We start from the raw sequence: 19,471 nt of genomic DNA, 5'->3' as shown, positions 1-19,471 counted from the left end.
CATTCAGTACTTGGGTGTTGTAGTTTCACGGCGGAACAAAACTACAAACGGATTATGTACTCGTAACCCTTACTTGTATATTTTACACCCCTTGCGAAAATCAGTCATGGTTTTACTACAAATAAACCTTGGCAACCAAAAATTAATAATACGGGTATGAAAACATCGTTTAATGGTTTTGTTTGTAATATGTGGAAACCTTGTATATGATGTAATGTGATATGCTGTTGAGACTGATTCTTAATTGGGCTAAAAATATAATAAAACAGCCTAATATTGCCTTGTGCCAACAAATGACAATAAACACAATAGATATACATTAAATGCACTTGTCTGTCTCTCTTACACTATTTTTTTTAATATAAGCCCATGCAGGTTTACAGTTATATAGGCAACAGTGTTATGAACAAAAAGAGGTAATTTAGAAACAGAGGTCCAAGACGTTTATTTAGCAAGAAAACCAGAGTTCTGCAATGGAATGCATAACCTTTCATTTTTTACTATATTACCTTATGGGCAGAAGAGAGGAAAAAAAAAAAGAACCAGACAGTAAACTTAGATCTCAGAACGAAAAAAACAGCATATAAAGGTCATAAAAAAGAAAACACAACAGTAGAATAAATTAAGAACTGGGGCAGAAGATGCAATACTACCACCATAATGTATGTGATTCTACCATTAAGCGCTGTTTGTTTAACCTTGGTCTATACAGTTACAAAAAAATGGATTTCATTCAAAGTGCCTGCATTTGCAGGTTTCATGGCAGCGGTTGCTGCACCAACATGGCAGACACAGTCTAACTGGATGACAAGCATTACGCACCATCCCAATAGCCACTGTGCATGGACCACAACTACAGGACCATGGAAGAGGAGAACATGCCATTATTATTATGAGAAATTTTTTAAAAAGATCATAAAATGCAGGTGTTTTTGATGTGTACAAATATATTGAACAGCCTGCAGGAAGAACCAGCACACAGCTTAAATTTAATATTTTTCCCTAGACAGAAGAGGTCCGCTGACTAGGACACCAAATGCAGCATCAAAATGTAAGACTGTATATTTTAAGGTGAAAACTATTCTACATCCTCAGTACAAACTCCACACTAATAGAGCTCAAACCAAACACTAAACCTCTCTACACCAGTCTAGAACAAATAGGTGGCATTTGTTTTGCGGTAGTGAAATTAGTGAGAAAATGCAAGTTGGAAAAACGGTCAGAACCTTTCCACCATGTTTCTATCAAATGATACAAAAAGGGGCAACACAAGCAAACTAACTGAAATAATTGGTCCCCAATTAACCATTTCTGGGATTATTCTACGCAGGTCTAATCTTCTTTTTTTATCTTACATGTTAGTTATGCGGTCCCTAAAGAACAAGCCCTATACCAAAACGTAAACTGTACTGCGTGGCTCCACTTTAAATCCAACTACAAGCACTCGCTCAGACACACAGATCTACACTTACAAAAACAATCACACTATGACATGGAAGTTTGAGCCATTTTGTTATATAAAGCCCCTGATTATCCATGAATGGTTATTCACCATACAGTTCTAAGACCACTGAGCAGAGGTTGCATGAGAAACATGCAGTTAAAGGAGAACTAGCAAGTTAGAAAAAGAGGCAAGCTGGGAAGAAAATAAAAACACAGAAACATGCCAAACATAAATAAAGCATGCATTGCTCTTGTCCATATAGTATGTCACAATCTTTAAAATATTGATACATGTGTTACACTGCTGTTATCATCACCATCATATAGATTTAAACTTTGTTGTGCATGTAAATATTTTCTTCCAAAGAAAACCAGATAATGTAGGGAAAAAGTTGACAGGAGATCATGTTGGAAAAAACAAGCAAAGCAGAGGACTGATCAAACTAAGGGAAAGTTGAGGAGAGCAAAACTAAATGGAGAGGAGTAAGGGATTGGGTTGTGAATGCTTGTTGAAGGTTGACAGTGAGAGTGCTGCCCACTGTTTGGTCTGTTGTGCTCCTTTTGGTTTCCAGTTTTTACTTTGCTGTCATCATCTGGACAAACTCTGTGGGGTGGGGGATAAAAAAAGATTGAGATCAACACGCCAATCTTCACAAACTCATTATTACACCGCAGGATTGCCGTTTATTCAGAAAAAAATATCCACTTACATATGAAAATATCAGAATGCACCAATGACAATATGTAGAAATACCTTCATAGTTGACCTGGCCGTCACCGTCAATATCTGCCTCCCGAATCATCTCATCTACTTCCTCATCTGTAAGCTTCTCCCCCAGATTTGTCATGACGTGACGCAACTCTGCTGCACTGATATAACCGTTTCCGTCCTGTAAAAGCGTTAGTCATTGAAAGAGATAAACATTTTTTCCATGTTTGTTTTCTTTACGAATTACCTTTAATAAGAGGCATTTATAAGCGAGTACACCTCTCTACCTTATCGAAAACTCTGAATGCTTCTCTGATCTCCTCCTCGCTATCCGTGTCTTTCATCTTCCTGGCCATCATAGTAAGGAACTCTGGGAAATCAATTGTTCCATTGCCTGAAGAGGGGGGGAGAGCCAACATATTTAGAAAAAGAAAGGAGCTATTCAAATGTGCCAATACGTTTGGAAGGGCTTCCTCACCATCAGCATCAACTTCATTGATCATATCCTGAAGCTCTGCCTCTGTTGGATTCTGGCCCAAAGACCGCATGACAGTCCCTAACTCTTTAGTAGTGATGGTGCCATCACCGTCTTTGTCAAATAAGGAGAAAGCCTCCTTGAATTCTGAAAAGAAATCAAAATAACACATCACCAATCCACATCATCGAAATTGTTGGTTTGAGGTAAAGGTTTGAAGCACAAATTAATCTTCCATACCAGCAATCTGCTCCTCTGTTAGCTGATCAGCCTATAAGGACACAAAACGATAATTATTTTATTAGCACTGAGATGTTTTAAAATGTTTCCGTGCAGTCTGAACCTTAACTGTATTTATTGCGCGTTAAACTAAACGGAACGGGTTTAACACCTGATACCTTGTGTTTTACAAGTTTGATGATGTCATTCATGAGGCGTTCACAATTAGCAGACAACACTGCTGTATTTGAGCACGTTAACAGTTTGCATACATATTGTTCTTACTGGTCTATAATGTGTTTTACAGTTACTAAAAGGCCATCAGAATGGATTAGTGCTTTGGGGAACTACAAGCATGTTGTGACCGATCAGATTCATTTAAAAAAGCAGGGCTATTTTATCACAAGGGAAGCTACAGGTTTTGTCTGATGTAAATGAGGGCGATCTCCACATCTATCATCGATGCTTTTCAAGCTGCTGCTTGCTGACGCCGACATGAGGCGAGCTAGCAACAGGGAACCAGTCAAGGATGTGCTAGTATAGCGCATTTTCTGCTGTAAACACCTCACGCCCATTTGCAATCGGAGAAAGCGCTGCAAAACGTCACACAGAAAGCGTAAAGCCGCATTTTCTACAGTGAAAAACATGAAAATTGCGTGTAACCCGATGAAGTGACGTTAGCCCGGGAGCTCGCGCGCTTTCAATAGAATGACGGTTAGCTCGCGAGGAGCTAAGCTAACAGTAGCCCATTCACACCTATCACTTCGCCATGGAGGCTCAGCCAGTTTTATAGCTACGCTGCACTTTGGCTATTAGGATAGAGATTTATAAAGGCTTACTTACCATTGTATTTTAGTGTGAACTACGTTAGTCTGTACGTAGAGGAAATACACGGAAACCCAAGCTTTTGCTTTCCACCCGTGCGATTGTCAAGCACTATCTTCTGCTGCTGTGCGCCCAAATTTCAATATTACTACGCCCGGGTACTTCGGTCCAAAGTGGGACGTCGCACTCCTTGACAACAAAGCTGTTACTATGGTCTTCTTCCGCCACGTTGTGGAAATGTTCGAACCCAAAAACTGCGCAGCGACACTGTCCCGTTTTCGTTTATATAACCGATATATTAAACGGCGTTGTTTATCGACTGTAAGTTTCTATTTTAGCATTATCCTCTTCAAAAGCCATAGCATACAACGGTGGCTTTTAGATTTGAATGGATGGTCCGGAGAGTTTATATATAGAAGTCTGATGGTACTCGTCAGCTGACCTAGGAAGTGTCTTTTGATTGGTTGACAGCCACCTGCAATGCGTCAGGGAGTCCTCGAAGAGAGCAGTTCTTAAAGAGACAGACCGACTAGTGCAGTAGGTGCATATAGTGCTGCAGATGTAACACTGGCAGCATGTCAGAGAAAGAGTCTGCTGTTGGTATTCCGTCCTTTTTATGTTTAATACACTTATTCTGTATGCGTTATTTAGAGAAATAAAGTGTGTTAAACTAAAAAATATCCTTAGGTTAAAAGCGACTATGGTGCATTGCCTAAAAGTAGAGGTTCCTGGTCAGGTTTGTGTTCCCAAATGAATAATTGACCTAGAAAAGTTTGAGTTGTGAAAAGGTAGACGACACCAGGAGGAAACTCATTCATCAAAGATTTCAAATATGTACCTACTTCCTTATAGGAATTATTTTTCAAGACAATTTAGTTTTCTTGAGATTAGGTCTGTCCTTTCAGACCTCATACACACTTGACAAAATTTCCCTCATCACTCTTAGGCACTGAGCCGATCTCAGCAGGGGTTCATAAATCTGTAATGAGTTAAAATAGCCAGGTGAGGCTGAGCTCTCCATATGCATAATGAATAGCTCTAAATAAAGAAGTCATCAGTAGAGACACCTGATATCACGCTATGCTGGAGACAATGAACGGTGCTCTATTTTATGGCGGTAGATTTTAATAATTCAACCATGTCTCCGTTACATCTCATTATGCTGGCAACACTTATGAAAATAGATGAGGGAACCCCACTTGAATAAAGACAGTGATGAAACAAACAACAAAGATTAACTACTCCACTTAATTTATTGTCCACAGCTTTCATTTTCATGCATCTTTTACATAGAAGAAACAAATGTAAGTTTTCATCATTTTTATTGTGCAGAATTGCAATGCGTTTTAAAAAACAAATCATTTTTTCTTCCTATGGAATGTATTCCAAGTAACAAAAAAAAAATAATAACACTACAAGCTTAAATTTTGTTTAGTAGTCATGCAGTGGATGTGATGAATGTAACAGTACAATCTGACGACATATACCAGTGTTCTCGTACTTCAAATTATAAATATTGTAACAGAATGGCTAATCAAATAATAGTGCATGTAAAAGCAACATCCTAACACTAATTGAGAGTTGATGATGTGTTTTTAGGAAGTGTAGGGAAACTTCAGCATTAAACCTTGCCCTGGCTTCACCTCTAGTTGTGCAAGGTTAAGCACATTACCAACTTGATCATTAGTAGTACTGAACACTACTGTAGCATGTTCAGGAATCTCAGCATGCTTCAGCTGAAGAGTGACCGTTTCTGTCAAGTTCCAGTTGAGTGCAACAAGGTAGCGTTCATTCTGGTCCCAGCTTCGCACGTAGGCCATAGTAGTGGTCGAGCTGAACAAAAGCAAATATTCTCCGTGCTGCAAAGAGCGCTCTTTTGACCTTTCTTCACTCACAGACTTGAAGAACGCATAGAAATTGGTCATTTCATCCTTCCTCTGTAAAGTAATAGCATGAAAGTGTTACTAAACCTAGTTACGACATTAAACAGAGTCCCTTTAGAGATACATCACTGTGTGCTCCTTACCTCTTTTGAAACGGTTTGATTTTTAGAGCTGCTCCATTCCATGATTGGATTTTTGGTCGCCTAAATGAAAAGAAAAGGCAAAATTTTAGAATCTGATCTTAGAGAACATCTAGATCTGTCTGAATTCTCTTGACAAAAGTCTTCAGTTTACTTGCCTCATCTTTCAGTCCAATCTCATCCCCATAATTAAACACCGGTGTGCCTGGCAGAGTGAGGAGCAGCAGCTGACTTAACTTGACTTTGGCGATGCCCACCAATGAAGCCAGGTGTCCAGCAATACGCCCACCTATATTCCAAGCCAGTCTGTTCTGACCGTAAGCAGAATGCAAGCGATCAACAGTGCTGGCAACGTCCAGGGCAGATGAGGATCTTAAAGCACTAGTGAGGAGCAGGTCCACACCAGTTTTGTTCAACACAGCAAGAATGTCATCAGGAGAGGACTGATTTGTAACACCAATTAAGACCCTGGAAGGAAAAAAGGCAGAATTTAATAGAAGTATTGAGCACCATATGAATCTGTTTGGTTGGCAACACATTCTCAAACTAAGAAACGGCCCACTCATGTCTCCTTGACCGGAGATCAGTTTGTAAAAATTGCTACCAACCACCACAAGGTGGCTCCTTTACCTCACAAATAAAAAGTGTATGTGAACTAGTAGTACAGGTTCATCTATCGATTGCTCACTTTTTAGTTTTTTCGGCCGATTCTGTTTGGTTGTGGATGAGGACTCTGACATCCTCCCAAAAGTTTGGGGCTGCAGTGGCCACCTTCTCGACACCGTAGAAGAGGAATCCATCCACTCCTTCTTTTAGCCAATGCACCAGAGCAGACTACAAAGGCAAAAGTCACAATTATAACTCTGAAAATTCAAGTGACAATGTAAAGTAAGAAAGTTAACCAATTATCTTGATCTATTGTCTTACCTCTAGGTTGACCACAGTACTGACAGCATCGGCAAACCAGGGCTCTTTGCCTTTATAGTTAGGGGTCAGATCCAAAACAACAGAGATACCTACAAGCCGACATAAAAATACAATTATTTGAAAAACCAATAACATAATATTATATATAATATTATAACACATAATGCCTGGATCATTATTGTAGTAATTATTGTTGAGCCTGATGGATGTCGACACATTCTTTTTTTTTTTTTTTTTTTTTACATGAAATAAAACGTGATGCAGTGCATCAGTTAGTGTTCAAATAATTGTTCCCAAACAAAGTATGCCAGAAACATATCACCGCAATGATTCAACCCTAAAATCTTAGCATTTGCTTATTTAAATCCAGACACAACGTTTTGGCCAGGCAGAATCATCCAGATAACATAAGTAGCAAATGCTTCATTTTATAATACAATTATTGCTCACCTCTCTTGTGTGCAGCCTTAATGACTTCTTGAAACTGTGTCAGATCACCAGCTTCTTCAGAAATCTCAGTCAATTTCAGTTTCTCGGGTTCATCAGCACTGGACACATGGATCGGGCCAATGATCAGACCCTTCATCTTCAACTCATCCATCTCCTGAACCTTTTCAGCCACACCTGAGGAGAAACCAGCAGTCAGAATAAAATATGCAACATGCAAAATGTTACAGACAATTGAGAATGAGAATAAATATGGAATGTGTCAGATAAGAGACCACATCCATGTTAATGTTAAAATTATTCCTAAAAAACTAATAATTCTACCACTCTTACTGCATTTTTGCTGTTCCATTAATATACTCTACAGACGGATAAAAAAAAACGCTGAGCGAATAAAGAAGGAAATCATATCTGTTGATTCAGAAGCTTAAGGACATAGTAATAAATGCGTTTCAACATGTCCAGAGCCTGTCATCGGCCTCTAATCCCCAGACTGACCCATCCCTGTACACTCCCTTCTTTCCATTAGATCTATTTTGGTTGCTTGGATGTTGGCCCACAAAGTTGTCTGTCTTTACCCATCAAATCCGAAGACTCTGAAAAGGAGTTGACGTCTCCAATTTGATACAGAGGTCCATAGTTCCACCAGTTCATCTCAGGGAGGGGTTTGCATCGAGGAGCTTGGATAATGATGGCAATCGCACCAGCTAGCATGCCCAGCCAACCAAGCCAGAACAGGATCAGAAGTGCCCAACGAACTTTAACCCACCTATTCACAAAAAGACAACAGCGATTAAATCAGAATTCCTGCAAATGGCAAAATCCACACCAAGACCTAACCGAAAGGAAATGAGGCCCCGTACCCTGGTGTTCCAGCTACTCTCATGAGCTCTTCTTTGCTCAACCCAGTAAATTTGCTCTCCTCTTCTGGAATCTTCACCTTTACAATGCCATTCTTCTCGGATACAGGAGAGATGGCATAATTATTTCCAGCCTCCCCCTCCGTCATGGGTTGCTTCTCCTGCTCCACCTCATTGAGCTCCACGTCTTTCATGTCCACTTCATTATCGTTGCTCATTTTGTCAGTTTATGTCAAACGGCCTGAAAAAGAAAAGTCATTAATTTAGCACGGAACTATCGACACGCGCCAGGAAGCACGTGTTTGACGTCATGGGCACAGCAAGATACGCTGAAGGTTGCATCATCAATCGTTCACGAGGAGATGGCAATTTGGAAAAAAAAGTTACGACAGATGTATTAATAACCATAATAACGAGTACACGAATAAGTTCACGAGATTCTTTTGAAAAACAACAGTTAGTTATTTCCGTTTTAACCTCCGTCGACCGTAGACATGGCAACCAAAAGCCGGGTGATCTGGGTGACAGATCGCCGCATCTATCATAGAATATATTTCAGTAAATTGCTTATTTTTGACGTTCGCCTAAATGTAATGTTTAAAAGAATTAATTGTAATATTACACGAGCGATTCCGTTGAAATGGTAGTTTTGAAGAGCTTATTTTTAATGTAGCGCGACCTTTTGAAAACCGGATCGGTCCAGTTCTGTTTGCGCCTGTTTTCTGACTCATTCAGCCTCAATTAACATCAGTTAACGTGTCAAAAACATACCAATGTAAAAGCGCTTGTAAATATGAATAAACGTAAAAGGTAACGTTGCGACTCGTGGTTGTCGAAAATGTCAAGAACACCGGCAAATTTGACAACTACATTTTGAAACCAACCAACCAACCTGAAATCCTGCCCTGGAATATGAGGAAATCGTTGTATAATTGTTGTATAAATATCTATAATAAATGACAAATGGTCGTCGTTTTCAGTCTTGTCTGTATTCACGGTGATGCGCAAGCTTTTTATACGGCAAAATAGGATCTGAGTCGCATTTCTAACTATCTCCGCCCATATTTAAGGTGACAGCGCAAGCTAGTAATAACCAACATTTCCGTGAATCGATTCCTTTGAACTATTCGTTTTAAAGGAAAATTACTATGCAACTGGCTCGCAAACATTTTTCCAGTAGGTTTAATTTGTACTGTCTGCTAGATTTATGGTTTGCCTTTGTTAAAGTAACCTTCGATCCATCGAATCCATCAAATGTTTTCCCCTAAAGATCCGGTTTAAAGGAATCACCACGACGTGAATCGAGTGATTCAGTGCTACCCGGATCAGTTCCTGTTTTTGTCATTTACGGGCAAACTATTTCGCTTTAATGAGTAATACAGACTTAGGAGACTGAATAGGACCAAAAGCAATTCTTTATTTTCTCTATGGCCCGTATAGTGGAAACAAACAAATTAAAGATTTGTTGACCTGCATTCCAGGCAGACAATCCAGTTTGTGGCATTTAAGGAAGTCCACCTTAAGAGCCTGACATTACTGCCTTATTCTTTCTCCTCCTTGTTGTTTTCGTGACTGTACAAGACCTCCATAAACAAGTTTGGGGGGTTGAGGGTATTGGGTTTCGTTCTTAGAAAGAGCGTAACACATGGTCGGTGTAAACAGGAATCTCAATGTACAGTTCATTTGTTTCCCAAGGGCTTAAAAATCTAATTATACATGTTGTATTTATAGTATGTTTTTACATTTTAGTGTAAATTTGAATCAATTAAAAAACTCCAATACATGAAATATAGCTTAATATATAGCAAATATTGGAATTATGCGACTAAAGATTTGGCCAACCTTTACCCTAGTTTTGATCTCTGGTATTTGAGGCAGCTAAGCCTGATTAAATGAGGCTCCATGGCTCTTTTGTTTGAATTTAGAATAGACTCTGGGGTAATGTAAGACTGCTTTAACTTTATCTGTAAAAACAGTAAAAGAAATACAACAGCACAGATTTATATATAAAACCTATATAAGACCTCAGTGTTTCAAATGAATTTATAACTTTACAGTGTCTCTTGTTACATCTCTTATAGTGATAATGTCCACTGAATGCAGCACAAACACACGCTTCAGAAAAACATTGACATAATGCAGAGGACTGTGCTTCCATGTTGTCTCCTATAACCTGAAATATGATCTAACAGCAGGGATATTGAGGAGAACATGTCCTGATATTTTAATAAATATCTGTAAGTGTAATAATTAAGTTCAACACAAGCATGTTCCAATTCGGGCTGGATATATCATTTTGTAGAGACACAGAGGCTCAGCGTGTAATTGTCTTACTGTTTGTAGAGATTTACAAGCTTATTCAGCACTTTTTTTTCTTCAAATACAAACAAAAAAATGAGCAAGTTAGAGTAAAACGCTCAGAACGAAGCTCCTCCTTCCAGTTTCAGATATCATGTAAACACGTCAGAGCACACTGTGTCTCCTCGTGCTCATGTAAAGACACATGTTCCTGACCAGCACATGCATGCTCACAAGCAGGGACAAAAAGCTTTTCTTCCCTTTGTTGTTCTGAGAAGCTAAAGCTTCTCATCAGGAACACATCATCTCATCATGCCTCAGTATGTGATAATGAAATCAGAGGACATGTGAGAACAAAAGGGCATAGAGGACAAAAGTTTGCACTGTCGTTGATCATTTCTCCAGAAATCGATCAAGCATCCTGGAGGAAATAAGCCAATCAACATTACACAAACCCATGAGTCAACATCGATCATTCAATTCAACTAAACCTAATTCGACCAACTGGTGTGTGGTACAGATATAGATTTAACAACCTTTTCCAAATGCAAGACACTTTTTGACTGTGTCAGTCTGAGTCAGCATGCTGCCTCTCTTTCCTTTCCAGGCTAGTATGCAATTCTTGGATTGGCGCCTGGACGAGTTAGAGATATCTGCACGACCCCATCATGATGGTTCTGCATGATCAACGTGAGCCACCTGAAATGATTGCTCCAAAAATGTAAGGTGCTTCTGCAATAAATTCATTATGATGGTGAAACACAGCATCAGTTCTACAGTTCAAAGGATCTGTGTAAATCAACAAGGTTTCCTCATATCTGCTTAGTTTAAAAATCAGTTTGTCAGCGCTGTTGTAGGAAATGGCTTTTAAGGTATCACTGCCCCCTGGTGTTTATCTGAGTGTCTTCCAAACTAGGCTTTTAGATGAAAATTATACACATGTACTGTCAAATTCAAATGAAATATGAAATGTTTTTCATTAGCATTCTATCCTCTATGTTATGCTATTGTTATCAACCTATACACTGTTAAAGCGATCTTTATTGCTGTTGTGAAGTAATTCTTCTTCAAATTTCTATACAATGCTAAAAGTGTAAATTATGCCATTGAGGTTGTGTTCAAGATGTCACTGTGATGTAAAAAAAAAAACCATTTCATTCCTACAGTGGAGATCAAAATTAGAGAACAATTAACTTTCTTTTCCAAAAAAAAACCAATAAAATTTGAAGGAATTTTTATTTGCTTCAGAACAGTGTTTCACACAAAAACCAAGGCGTTTCAGTAAAAACCCTTGAATCCGTGGCAAACACAGTGAGCAAAATTAGAAAACAGCAATGATTTTAGCACAAAGAAAAATGACAAAAATGTCTGCTTTGAATGACTTCAGCACACCTGAAGCTGCAGGACGTTCTCACGCTGCATCTCGGTGCACTATTCTTCCAGCCTCTTCCACAATTTAATGACTGTAGTGGGTTTCCAAGCCATAACTTTGTCACCAAGGATTGTCCTGCATGAAAATTGCTTAGCCGACGAACGCAGGGAAGGAACGGTATGTTGCTGAAGGAGGTTCTAATAAACATTTATATTCACTCTGCCACGTAGCTTTATCAGAGGCCCAACTCCAGCTGCAGAAATCATCCCCCAAACAATGACGCTTCCTCCTCCACCTTTCATTCACTTACTTGGGTTCAGTCTTTTCTCAGTTTGACAATAAACTGTTTACCGTTGGACCCAAATAAATTAAACTCATTAAACTTTCATCACTGAAGTGAACTTTGCATCATCTCCCCTGCCTTTTGATTCTTTCTGCTGATAATTTCGGTGACTGCAGAGTGGGCTTTCAGTCCAAATTCTTTTAAACTGTATGTCGAGGCAGACCTGAAAGCAATTCCAACTTGAATGAGTCAGTGACAAAGATCCAAAACATTTTGGACTGACCAGCTTTTATTGGAAAATGAAAACTGGAAAGTTTTCCCGACAGTTAAACAGGGTTTGTCAGACAATTAAGAAAATTTGCATTTGGTGCCAGATTAACACCAACTAACAGGGAGGCTGTTCGCTTATTTTGTTGACTTTAAATATGTAATTTCATTTTTTTATTCTGCGCTTCAGAATGTGTTATAAAAACTGTGCGTTTGCTCCTGTTATAGGATATCTTCAAACAGGCCTAAGCAGTGACGTCCAAATATAGAAGTCTCCACTGTATTTGATTGCGCGCAAATAGCTGTAGCCACCAGGGGGCAGTGTCTCTCTGAACAGCAGCGCGATTAAAGCGGAAGTGGTGTTCTTTCTAAAGGCGGGATCAGGAAGCTGTGCTCTGCTAGTTATTTTGGGCGCATTGAGACTCTGAACTGCACGGCGTCTGCGGATGAGGATTGAAATTTCTCGATGATAGTGTCCAGGTATGATATAAACTGTGTTGTGGCTGCACGTTTGTCTATTAACGCCGTTTGTGCTGTTGTTTGCTACTTAGTTTTTTTTAAGTGGAGAACGGTGTGTCAGCTGTCGTTGTGTGGCGAAGAAATGAGGCGGGATCTCAGAAACTACATTACGAAAACTTCATTCTTATCGACTGTGTAATTTTAGAATAAAAATGTATTCATTAGCTATTATCTCTTTAGATAATAAATCCTAACGTTTGTTAGTTTTACTTTTGGTTTCCATTTGATCTCGCAACTCGCCTTTACTTTCAGTGTTTAATATACAACAGTTACGTTCACATGCATGAGGAAATGAGAGGCAGACTGTCTGATTTTTATTGCAGGCTCATTTGCATTTTAGTCATAGCTGAAATTGTATCAAGAGCCGAGTGTTTATTTTTTGTATTGTACTGTTCTTTTTTTAGCTATTAAGAAATTAAACCTTTTAACAAATGTTTTTTTTTTCCTGTTTCAAGCCACTGAAAAAAAAGTCAACTTTAAATCCCATAACCCTCTCAAACACAAATCAACAATGTCGTCGACATCACAAAAACACAAGGACTTCGTGGCAGAGCCCATGGGGGAGAAGTCTGTGATGGCGCTAGCAGGAATCGGTGAAGTACTTGGAAAAAGATTGGAAGAGAAGGGCTTTGACAAGGTATGATTTACAGAAAAGTGTGTATGTAATAAAAAAATAAATGTATAACATTTTTCTTTCACTTTCATTTTTTCCTTTCCGTAGGCGTATGTTGTTTTAGGACAGTTCCTGGTCCTGAGGAAGGATGAGGAGTTGTTTCGGGAATGGTTGAAGGATGTATGTGGAGCCAACACCAAACAGCAAGGCGACTGTTATAGTTGTCTGAGAGAGTGGTGTGACTCTTTCCTGTAACTGACTCTTCTTTTCTTTTTTTGTTGTTGTTCATTATTCCCCCACCCCTGCTGACTTGTATGCGGAATACATTTACCTCACTTTGTCAATTCGACTTTTCGGACATCATTTTTGGATGTATTGATATTAATTCTTAGTACATTATCACACTATAAGGTCTTTAGATAGGTGCACCTGTAATATCACTGCTTGTTTTGTGTGTTGTTCGAACATCATTCACATCAGATGTTTAGTTTAGGGTTATATTACACAAAATATCCAAAAATCCTTTCCGTTCCAGGCTATACATGCATCAGTAGTCCAAATACAACAACACCGATAGTTGTGCAAGTCCCACCCCCTTCTGTTTATGACGTTTGAAGGTTTTAACTGTCCAAAATGTGCCACGGTGCGTATAAGCTTTTAAAGGTTTATGTGAACTTGTATCTGTTTTCTGACATGTTACCCAAAGGATCAGATGCATAATGGTATCATTTTGCCATATGGTTTTATGCTCTCCAACCCTTAAATTGCCTTAATAAAAGTCTGGATTTGTTTTAACTGTGCATGTGTACCTGAAGATGCGTGGGCTGATTCATTCTGTGCAGCCACCCAATTCACATCTTTGGTGACGTTTGCTGCTTTCAGATGTTTAAAATGCCACACAAGTGGTCAAAGAAACACCAGTAAAATGTTCTTCTGACACTCGGATCATTGTTGAACCTTTTTGTGTTCTGCATTTCAATTATTTTTGGAATAAAATATGCTAAAATTAATGATAGGGTGTGTCATGACTGTATGGAATGAAAGAATTTACCCATCCAGTTTAACCTGCCGTTCACACACGTGAAAAGACCTGTTCTGCTCGCACAAGTTCAATAAGATTATTGATTATTAAAAGTCAAAAACTTATGCTACTGTTTGCAAGTTTGAGGTAGGTAATAATTATGAAAGCTTAAAATGTTTCATGCTTCCAGTATGATTACTGTCACTTTAGATTTTAAATTAAATATTTTGTGAACAGTAGTTTTTTTTTTTTTTTTTTTTCCCTCAATAAGCAGTACACTTAAGCGTGTTGTTTAAAAGTTTTATTCATTCCTTCATTGGATTCTGTCTGCATTATTCCATTACTTGGGACCACAAGGTTTAACAGATATTCTCTTCACATTTTTCTTGAGTAATTTATCTTTCAAGCTAATTTCCAGACTAGATATCACTTGTTTTAGTGGTCAAAAAAATTGCAATTGGTTTTAGGACGTAAATTTCATTTTACAAACCCCTTTAAGAGTGCTATGCACTGGTGGTATTTGTGTGTAGGTATTAGCAGTCTCACTTTCTCACAATGATCTAAACTTTAAAAGCTTTACCAGTTAATCAGAAATGTCTACCAGCGTACATAGCCACCTCAAACGAAACATTAAAAAACGAAAATCAAAATATACATACAGAATTTGTAAATCACAATAGTATGCTATGTGAAGAACGTAACGAATGCCTTGAATATAATAAAATTTGAAATTATTGAAATATCCAGACCCACGCCTATTTCCTTTTGCTTGATTAAAAAACTGTGTGCTTGCATATGTGTGTATCAGTGTGTGTTTCATCGAATCAGTTTTCATCAATCGGGATGCTGTTTCGTCCCCTTACTGAAAAGGAACAGGGTTTCCCAAAAAAAACCGAGAATAAAAATATCCTCGCAAGCACGATTTTGCAAATTTGGTCTTTGCGCTTTGAAATTTAGAAACCACTTTGAATTTATTAAAGCTTAATTTGGCATTTAGTTTGCTGTGTTGTGTATCGTCGAGTGTTGTGTTGTGTGATGTGCGTACACAAATCATTATCATCTAAATGAGACTAATCCTGCCCTTCCTGTGTGCTGCTCAGAGCAGAGCACAGAAGAACTTTTTCTCCCTGAACGGGTTTTCTGAAGTGGGCACAGGGGTGATGAGAGGGTCCTCACATGCGTGGGCATCACAGTAGGCCATCAAGTCCGCCGCTGCCTTAGACACCTAAGAATCCAGACACATTGTCAGTGCTGAAATAAAAAAAAGCACTCAAATAGCTATTGCTTCTAACAAAGCTGAACGTTTTTGTCTTATAAGGCGAGACACTGCAGGTAAAAAAAGGGAAAAGGGAAAAAAAAAAAGATTTCCTCAGGTTTTTAATTACAGTAAGAATTGTGTTATGTTACAAGTTTTCTGAAATGCTATGTTGAAATATACAAATGTGCACTTAGTTGAAGCATGCTTTTCTAGAAAATAAGTCTTCTTGTTAAAAAAATTCTTGTTTCATTTTGTTCATTTGACAAGAGAGTTCTACAGACGGATCCATAAATCAGGAAAAGCTTCCAAAAGCCAGGGAAAAGCCACATTTAAAACATTAATATAATATAATATAACAAATATATAATATAACATAATTCGGATGGATGTTATATGAACGCTTTTCTTCCCAAAACCTCCAAAATATAAATAAAACCAAATTGCAACGTATGTAACCGCTGCTGAAATGGAGATTTCTGTGCATGGGAATAAACTCATTTTGACAAAACAGCTTTGCAATTAAAAAGTACACACATCAAAACAAAGCGTAATAAAACGAACGCTTAAATGGGTATTTTGAATGTTTTCTTTCCACCAAGTCACGCATACAAAATAGCCCAAAATCTTGAACCAGAACGCTGGGTTTGCCTGTAACGTGTTGCCTTACACACAGCGCCTTCCTATCTTGGCTAAAACAGCATTTTTAATTAAATAGAACATTATATGAGTGAAATGCAAGGTTGAGGTCAACGCTTAAAGACTGTTGAATGCTTCAAATTGTACTTGTAGGACAGACTTTACCGGGGGGATTGTAGAATTAGGTCATACCTATTAACCTGATTCCAGATCTTTGATCACATCTGATACAAATTAGTCTGCTACGTCCGGGCTGGTATAATGAGATGTTTTTATAGGCAGGCAGGATTACCACTGCTCTGATTCCCGTTTGCCACATTTTCTAGGTATTTTGCGTTGCAACCCTCACCTTGATTCGACAAAAACTGGCTTCAATCTTCAGCTGTTCCACCAGCTTCCTGGCCTGACCGACGCTCATGGTGCTGTTCACAGGGGTGTCTCCTTTCATCCTGCCACACACACACACACACAATTACTCACAAAAATGAATCTAGTCATCTGGATTAACAAATTCATAATCATAATCCAGCCAATGAAAATATGTTTGCGCATCAAGGGGGGTTTCGCAGTGATGCAAAAGAAGAACCATTTTAGATTCTCCAAAGAAACCTTCCAGCGAAGGCTTCTTAAAATAAGCATTATTTGCATTATAAGCATTTTATTTTTTACACTTTAAAAAATAAAGGCTTCAAAAGAGGGTTTTCAGAGCAATGCCATAGAAGAAACTTGTTGGTTCCTAGGAGAAACTTTCACTCAGTAGTTCTTAAAAAAACAATTTTAATAATCTAATGAGCCACATAAAGGGTCATATGTAATGGATCAAGTTTAATATTGAGAATTGGGGGCTAAACTATGTACAAATCCCAAGGTAATACTTTGCAATAAGTTCCTTTTAACTGGTTTAACGAAACAACACAGCTGTTACAGTACTGATTTGTTTAATATTAATCTTTGTTAACATTATTTCATTAAAAATACAACAGTTAGCTAATGTCAGTTCAGGTCCATTAAATAATATGAACAGATACAACTTTGGATCTTAGTAACTGTTGAAATCAACATTAATTAAGATGAATGAATTCCTTAGAAGCATTTTCCATTAAAGAGTTAGCATATCGAAAGTTAACAAATGAAACCTTATCATAAAAGGTTACCGATTTTGTTTACAGTGCACAGTCTCTAATGGAAGCATCTTTCTGTGGTACAAGACTCTCATACCCTCTGCTTCACTTCCTGTCTTTCCTCTCTCGGTATCATTTACTACTGCTTTGCTAAAAGCTGCTGCCCTAGAAAACCAAAACCTCACCTTGGATTGCAATGATCTGATAGCAACACATTCTATCACCATGAAGCCCTGCATTTCCAGGCGATGATCACTGAAATCTTTCCAACAGATTTAGAGCTATTCACAACCATCTAAATAAATATATATATAGATATATGTATACATATATACAGTACATATCTACCAGTGGTGTATGAGTAGCATTAATGATTTTGAATAGGATTTCAGCAGTGTATTGGGGCATGCCGGCCCCATTTTGCACATAGGATGTGCTCGCAGGGATCCAATCACCTCATGGAATATACCATATTATTCAGAGCAAAAAAACACAGTAAAAAAAACCCCAGCCGTTTTGAATGTAATCTGATTTAATGTAAACATTTAGGCATCTATAGATGAAGAAATCACGTGTTGCAGACAGCAAAAAACTAGGCCAGATATAGAAATGACAAAGCTGCTCAAATAGGTAACATGAGACCCTTACATATGAAAATATGAAATAGGGGAAAAAAATATGCAATGAGTTTCGTTAAATCAGATGAAATGAAAGCAATGCATTTAAAAGGATGCATACAAGAAAACAGCAGTGAATGGAGATCAAGAAGCACAAAAAAGACCACAGTGCTGTATTTGTCTCTATTTGGCCTTTTTTATCCCTCTTTTCTTCATATCACTCTATTTCTTACCCTTGCTGTATTCCTCTTGTGGTGATATCTCTCCCTCCTCTTCTTTCTTATTCCTTCTCTCTCTCTCTCTCTCTCTCTCTCTCTCTATCTGTCAGTGTTGTTGCTTTCAGTGCAGCCGGACCGCACCCTCATAGACAGTGTGGATGCTACCCAGTTCTGTACAGTCCAGTGCACTGCAATTCTGCTACAATGAACACCAGTCTCTTGGTACATACATAAAACTCCCCTCTGCAGTGAGTGGAATGTGCCAACCGGAGGGAGGGGGCCCTATTGGGATTGATTTATTCTGTGGGCTGGCTCCTACCATCTTCCCAGCCGCCTGGGGTGGATGAAGGGGGGAGGGAAATGTGTTGAAGTAAAGCGGTGTGTTTAAAACCAAAATCCCACAAAATGGATCTATATAATCAAAAATGATGGCGAAACATTTGTTAGCGAGAAACACTTGTGTTTTCGCCGGTGATATCGCTGAAGCCTTTGAATAAGTGAGCCTTCCCTCTCACTGCTCTGTTACCATGGGAACTGCTGCAGTCTCAGCCTCTTTGTCTTGTACAGAGGCACCATTTTGACTCAATGGTCTCTCCCACCTTGGTGAAGATCTTAAACCCCCCCACATCTTTACATCACTCCACCCTCCCGCTGCGTTCATTCTCATGTTACAGTCACTTTGTTGCAAATCTGCCCCCTAGTTTCCTCCTGAGAAATGAAAATGCTGTTATCTGAAACATTTGGTGCGTAAAGAAAGAATAAAGGGTTCTTAGTGGTTCTTAGCTACATTAAAATGAATTCGATTTTTTTGGTTCAGTACCAAACAATCTGTCCTAGAGGATAAAAGACTAAATGCAACGTGTTTTATTTATGCTGGCCTTATACATTTAAAAAATGTTTATACCATTTTCTATAAAAGTGAATTTGAATTATTTAAACGTCAAGTGGTGTATCCAAGTAAAAGGAATTAAATACTTTAATTGTAACTTTTACTACCACTAGCCTATTACTACTATTAGGCTATTATTCTTATTACAGCTACATAAAACATGTTTTTTTCAGTCATGAATATCAAATTTCTAATGGTTGCTCCAAAACAGGTGTCTTCCTACAACAAAAATATGTGGTTTTAGACAATTGAATGTGTTAATTTAATTAAATAAAAATTACATTTAATTTAACGGCATTTTTACCGTATATTTGAATTTCATAAAAATTTAATTACATCAGGGGTCATGTTATTGCATTTCGTTAATTTCTTTAGCCTGTGTTACACTGTACTTTCCTTTTTGTTTTATTGTCCTGTCATTTCTTTTCTTG

The 19,471-nt window shown here is 38.3% G+C and overlaps 4 protein-coding genes across 5 annotated transcripts; 1 reads left to right on the top strand and 3 right to left on the bottom strand.

Moving 5' to 3' along the window:
• Positions 1-420: 420 nt before the first annotated feature.
• calm3b (calmodulin 3b (phosphorylase kinase, delta)) lies at positions 421-4,047 on the bottom strand. The gene is made up of 6 exons (XM_043220968.1): positions 3,690-4,047; positions 2,868-2,898; positions 2,631-2,774; positions 2,440-2,546; positions 2,198-2,333; positions 421-2,047 (listed from the first exon to the last, which is right to left on the bottom strand). Exons 1-6 carry the CDS (start codon positions 3,690-3,692, stop codon positions 2,019-2,021), a joined length of 450 nt encoding a protein of 149 aa, XP_043076903.1. The 5' UTR covers positions 3,693-4,047; the 3' UTR covers positions 421-2,018.
• An 858-nt stretch (positions 4,048-4,905) lies between these two features.
• On the bottom strand, positions 4,906-8,976 carry slc3a2b (solute carrier family 3 member 2b). The gene is made up of 9 exons (XM_043220967.1): positions 8,821-8,976; positions 7,932-8,169; positions 7,647-7,837; positions 7,072-7,245; positions 6,622-6,710; positions 6,383-6,528; positions 5,853-6,162; positions 5,698-5,757; positions 4,906-5,608 (listed from the first exon to the last, which is right to left on the bottom strand). Exons 2-9 carry the CDS (start codon positions 8,144-8,146, stop codon positions 5,267-5,269), a joined length of 1,527 nt encoding a protein of 508 aa, XP_043076902.1. The 5' UTR covers positions 8,147-8,169; positions 8,821-8,976; the 3' UTR covers positions 4,906-5,266.
• Positions 8,977-12,477: 3,501 nt separating this feature from the next.
• On the top strand, positions 12,478-14,290 carry banf1 (BAF nuclear assembly factor 1). Of its 2 annotated transcripts, XM_043221948.1 has the most exons (3): positions 12,478-12,628; positions 13,123-13,304; positions 13,389-14,075. In XM_043221948.1, the coding sequence occupies exons 2-3, from the start codon at positions 13,179-13,181 to the stop codon at positions 13,533-13,535; spliced, it is 273 nt and encodes a 90-aa protein (XP_043077883.1). In that variant the 5' UTR covers positions 12,478-12,628; positions 13,123-13,178; the 3' UTR covers positions 13,536-14,075. The 2 variants fall into 2 exon arrangements, with proteins under 2 accessions (XP_043077883.1, XP_043077884.1); XM_043221949.1 differs by lacking the exon at positions 12,478-12,628 and having other exon boundaries at positions 13,389-14,290.
• Positions 14,291-14,587: 297 nt separating this feature from the next.
• Positions 14,588-18,343, bottom strand: gng3 (guanine nucleotide binding protein (G protein), gamma 3). The gene is made up of 3 exons (XM_043221950.1): positions 18,167-18,343; positions 16,545-16,644; positions 14,588-15,526 (listed from the first exon to the last, which is right to left on the bottom strand). The coding sequence occupies exons 2-3, from the start codon at positions 16,641-16,643 to the stop codon at positions 15,398-15,400; spliced, it is 228 nt and encodes a 75-aa protein (XP_043077885.1). The 5' UTR covers position 16,644; positions 18,167-18,343; the 3' UTR covers positions 14,588-15,397.
• Between the last annotated feature and the right edge of the window lie 1,128 nt (positions 18,344-19,471).

Source organism: Puntigrus tetrazona, chromosome 21 (genome assembly GCF_018831695.1).
Source record: "Puntigrus tetrazona isolate hp1 chromosome 21, ASM1883169v1, whole genome shotgun sequence".
In the NCBI taxonomy this organism is placed as follows: domain Eukaryota; kingdom Metazoa; phylum Chordata; class Actinopteri; order Cypriniformes; family Cyprinidae; genus Puntigrus; species Puntigrus tetrazona.
Note: the sequence above shows the minus strand (reverse complement) of the source record. Positions and strands in the feature narration are given on the sequence as shown.